The sequence below is a fragment of the Pteropus vampyrus genome, unplaced genomic scaffold (genome assembly GCF_000151845.1).
Source record: "Pteropus vampyrus isolate Shadow unplaced genomic scaffold, Pvam_2.0 Scaffold546, whole genome shotgun sequence".
NCBI lineage: Eukaryota > Metazoa > Chordata > Mammalia > Chiroptera > Pteropodidae > Pteropus > Pteropus vampyrus.
The window spans coordinates 64,513-69,116 of record NW_011889327.1 but is presented as its reverse complement, the minus strand read 5'-3'; the positions used below and the strand labels follow the sequence as shown (position 1 = coordinate 69,116).

The following is a 4,604-nucleotide window of genomic DNA, read 5'->3' as shown; positions in this document are numbered from 1 at the left end:
GTTCTCAGCTCCACACTGCGCCCCGGAACTGCGAGGGCCCCAGGCACGGCAGCATGCGTGTGCGAGGCGTGCGGTTCAGAGGCCGCGTGCTTCGCTCCAAGGAAAGCAGGCGCGTTCCGCGAAGCTCTCTGGGGCATTTTAAAATAGACGGTGCCACCGTCGGCGACAGTCTCAGGAAAGACGTCACGTAAACGGCCGGCCTCCCCAATGCCTGCAGCAGCATCAGCCACGCGCTGTGTTTGGTGCTCAGAGAACGGACGGCAGAACCTCAGCAAATTCTCAAACAAGCCCCAGCGCAGAGCGGGCCCCAGGGGACCTCGGGCAGCGCAGGGACGAAGGCCACCAGCCCGTCCCCTCGAGAACCTGCGTCTGAGCACCGGGCTCTAGGAAAGAGGGTGTCTAGGTGCTTCCAGGGGCCTGAGGACCCCGGGGAATGGCTGGCGAAACTTGCCGTGTTTAATTTTCTAGAGAAGGAGCCTGTTCTCCTAGCGTATTGTCGAAGAGACCCAGGACAAGGCGGGGTTGTGACGACCGATCTGGAAATGGGACACGCTGTCCTGCTGCCCCGACTTCATCCTAAAGCGGGCGGGTTTCTTCTCGTACTTGCGACAGAAATGATAAGATCTGGGGCCTTGGGAGTGGGCCCCCTCGGCTGTGACCACACCGTCAGGCAACTGAAGACGTTCCTATTGCCAAACTCTAGTGGGTTCGGGTTTTTTTTGGGGGGGGGGTTGCTTGTGTCTCTGAGATTAGAAATTTGCTATTTAATTGACTCTCAAACTTAACATAAATATATGCTTAAGAACAGGAAATGTCAAGTGGAAATCATTCTGACATAATTATTTTACTGATCAGGCCGCAGTGGGCTCTGTGTATTTTTTTTCTTATTTTTTTTCCTTCATAGGATTTTTCATTAAATGACATATTATTTTATTTCTGATGTATTTGCTTATTGTCTGTCCCTCCAACTAGAATGTATATTCCACGAGAGCAAAGAAAGATGTTAATATTTTTGTTCCTTTTTGTTTTCCTGCCCTATATAAACCAAGGACCTCACAATACATCACTTTCGACTGAATCATGTTCAACGCTAAAACATGAAACATAAAACAAACAAAAACTAGAGACATCTAACCCTTCCTAATGCTCAGCGGAGCTGTTAATCCTTCTTTAAAAACTACTTTCTTCTCCCAGATCATTATCTTGGAGACAGGAATCCTTTAGTAAGTCAGTCCCAGGAGGGGCTCTGGTGACTCCTTCTGAGTCTGCTTGTCACTTGGGAGCTGTCTGGCATCTGATCACAGGGTGACCCACGCAAAACCGCCACCGGGGCAAATGTCCTAAGACTTCGCGGGGTGTGCCTGCAATTTTAGATCTCTGATATTTCAGAGCAGCAAGCGCGATGGGGCGCAGCAGGAACGCAGCGGCCAGTGCGGCCAGTGCGGCCAGTGCGGCCAGCTCCTCCCCCGGCCGACTGCCCCACCCTCTAGTCAGGCAACCGCGAAATCACTGTCCTTCCTCCTCAGAGACCGCTGCACACTGTCCAGAGGGTGCAAGTGACCAGTCTCCCGCACCTTTGGGGAAGAAAGGAGTGGCCTCTGAGGACGGGCAGCAGGGACACCGAAGGTGCCTCCTCGTGAGGTCACAGCATCCCGAGTCCGCTCCCCGTCTGGAGGGCGAGGCTCTGGCCAGGAGCTGCTGCTGCTCCCGCAGGCACAGTGCGGAGTGACGGGACGTTCGTGGGGCACGGGGCGCCTCCCTGAGGACCCCGCCTGCCTATTACAGAGTGCGGTGTCTTCGTCACCTACCCAGTCGTGGCAGCACCCAGCTTACGAAATTTCCGTGGAACTTAAGTGGTCAGACAGAGATACTCTGAAAGAATGACAGGCTGACGTGACGTCAGACGACGGATTAATTAGCGAGGCGACGTGGTGGCAACTGCTTACGACCACAAGTTCCAGGAGAGAATAATACTGTTCGACATGCTGAGTTACTGTGCGTTATCCATTTTTTTTTCAAATTTTAAATTTGTAAAACTTAATTTCACTGGAGTGGGAACAAAGGGCTAGTGTTGATTTGAAAATATTAACTGAATATTTTGGGGGTATGGGCTACATGATGAGGTAATGAGGGGGAAAAAAATCGAACTGAACTTCATACGCCTAAAATTCTCTCGAAAAACCATACCTGGGCTGAGGCGTGGAAATAAATTCCAGCATACATTCGAAACTGTCCTACACTTATGTAAAATTCAATGAATCCGGTGTCGGAGGACTATGACTCATCAGGCTGGTCGACTGCTGATCCACTTGCCAGTAGGTTAAAATGCTCGTTCGTGACGTATGTCCACGTAGCACAGAGGGAGAAAGTTATCCGCCATCACGGAAGACACGGAGACACGACACACACACGTATGACAGTGATCGGGGCGGAGTCAAGGCCGCGTGCCCGATCTGAAGAGGAGAGTCCATTCGTAACTTAACACACGAGAGGGGGACGCAGCACCCACGCCTGACCTCTGGCTTCGCTGGGTCCTGGCGGGGACGGTCACACCGCCCGTCAGCCGCCGTTTCTGCAGCTGGAACAAGGTGTCGAGGACACTTTCGTGACGAGGCTGTCCTCAGAATGAGACATGAGCGTACGAAATGGGGGGGGGCGGCTATTATCTGGGAGTCATTCTCTTGATGTGCTGTTTATCAGACCATATACTAAAGTCAAGTGAAATGTTAAGGGTTTGGGTGCTTTCTGAATGGAAGAAAAAATTAGGGTCTCAATAATAAAAATATTAGGAATCTGAAAGTTTTGGTAACCGATTACAATTAAATCGACCTGGATAATCTCCAATAAATCATTCACCACTGCAAACCTCAACGTCACGGCATTCTAATCCAAATGATCTTTAAAATCCACAGAAAAATATTTATAAAATTTAATAAAATATCCAAGTTTTTTTTTTTTTGTTCTTAAAAATACTGCTGTATCGTTATACTTGGCATGCAGACCTGAAAGAAAGACGAAAAAAAAAACAGAGACGTGCATAATACATTGAAGAATACGCACCTCCCATTTTATAATCATTTCCTTGGGCTGAGAGGCTTGAACCCTTATGTTCTGTGGATTCCTGTCCGGAGCTGGAAAGTCACAAGCATTACGATGATTTTTTTCCTATCACATGGTCCACGGGTAAATCATCACTCCCCCCTCCCCCCACAAAAACTATATTTAAACAACTTTTATATACTTATTAATTACTCTAGAGCTGAGTTCCTACAAAGATTTAGGGCCTCTCCCCCCACCAGCTTTCCTGAAGCTTAAGGTTACAATGTAATGATTTGATATGCGAATGAATATAAATATGCACGTGTGTTTCCTATTTATATGTGTATGCCACAATAAGATTAGTTATCACACCCATTATCTCACAGGCGGCTTTAAAATATATTTTTTATTTAAAGGAGTAAAGTAGTGTCCTTGGAGTGATGTAATTATTCAGTGGCGAGTAGATGGTTTACTTTACGTATCTTATTTTTAAACCTGCTCTTTAAAATATTAAACTTACTTTTTAAAGCCCTACACCTGCTTTTTAAAAACATGTTTTAACTTTAAAGCTACTTTACTTTTTCTATGACTTTTGTCAGAAACGTATGTTGTGAATATTTGTCTCTAAGCTGATAAGATCAAACATCGTCTATTAACATGAGCAGCTAAATCTAGGGACAGGAAATACACTGAGCTTGGTCCATTTTATAAGTAACGGCTCGGTGCGGAGCTTAGAGCCAAGTCCGATTTGGCTCACACAAGCCCCTGGGCAGGTTATTGCCGCCACCTGCTTTTCCTCGGTCCCAAAGGGGAGCTCTACCCTGGCACATTTATTCCACCGAGGGGCAGAAACGCGGTCCCGTGGCGTGGCCACACTGACGGAGCAAGGCCAATTCGGAGACGTGGTTTAGGACTACTCTCCTTGGGATCTTAACAACAAAAAAGTGTCTTTGGAATTTAGATAGAGATCGAGATACAAAGAGTAAACTGGGTGCGTGAAGGCAGCGGTGGCGGAGACACTGGAAACCTGACGAGGAGCCTGGGGCGGGTCCCACGCTCGGTCACAGAGGCCGAACTCTCGACTGTCCCTACTGAACTTCAGCTGCGTATCTGATTTCAACAGGACGCTGGCCACCGGGAGCTGCACAGAGCGCGCGGCCCACGTGCCTCCCGCTGGCTCCCCGCTCCGCACCGGACGCTCCTCCCGCAGCTGGGGTGCCCGTGGTTCGACCACGCTGTCCCGGGGAACACCCGAACCCCCCGCACACTCTGGCCCTCTCCGTACTCTTCTCCTTCCCAGAAAGGCCGCCGCCCCGCGGGAAGCCGGCGTGGGAGGCACCTACCTGCCGGAGGCGTCTCGTGGCGGTCGGATGGCCGGCTCGGCTGGCCGCGCCCCACCTCGTTCACGGCGCTGACTCTGAACTGGTACGTCACGTACGGGGCCAAGGGCAGTAGGGCGGTCGTCTCCTCTCCCCGGACCCTCGCCAGCTCCTCCCACCGGCCGGGGTCCACCTTGTTTCCTTCAAACTCTATAATGTACTCTAGCGGGGGGACAGGGGACAGGT

General features: G+C 50.1%; 1 protein-coding gene across 1 annotated transcript in view; it reads right to left on the bottom strand.

Moving 5' to 3' along the window:
- Positions 1-4,604, bottom strand: part of CHL1 (cell adhesion molecule L1 like) — a 68,342-nt gene that overhangs the window by 12,489 nt on the left and 51,249 nt on the right. Inside the window, exons 11-13 of the mRNA XM_011383845.1 lie at positions 4,383-4,580; positions 3,061-3,131; positions 2,506-2,614 (exon numbers count right to left, since the gene is read on the bottom strand). Of these exons, the coding sequence (XP_011382147.1) occupies positions 2,506-2,614; positions 3,061-3,131; positions 4,383-4,580 (378 nt within the window). The remainder of the gene's footprint in view (positions 1-2,505; positions 2,615-3,060; positions 3,132-4,382; positions 4,581-4,604) is intronic.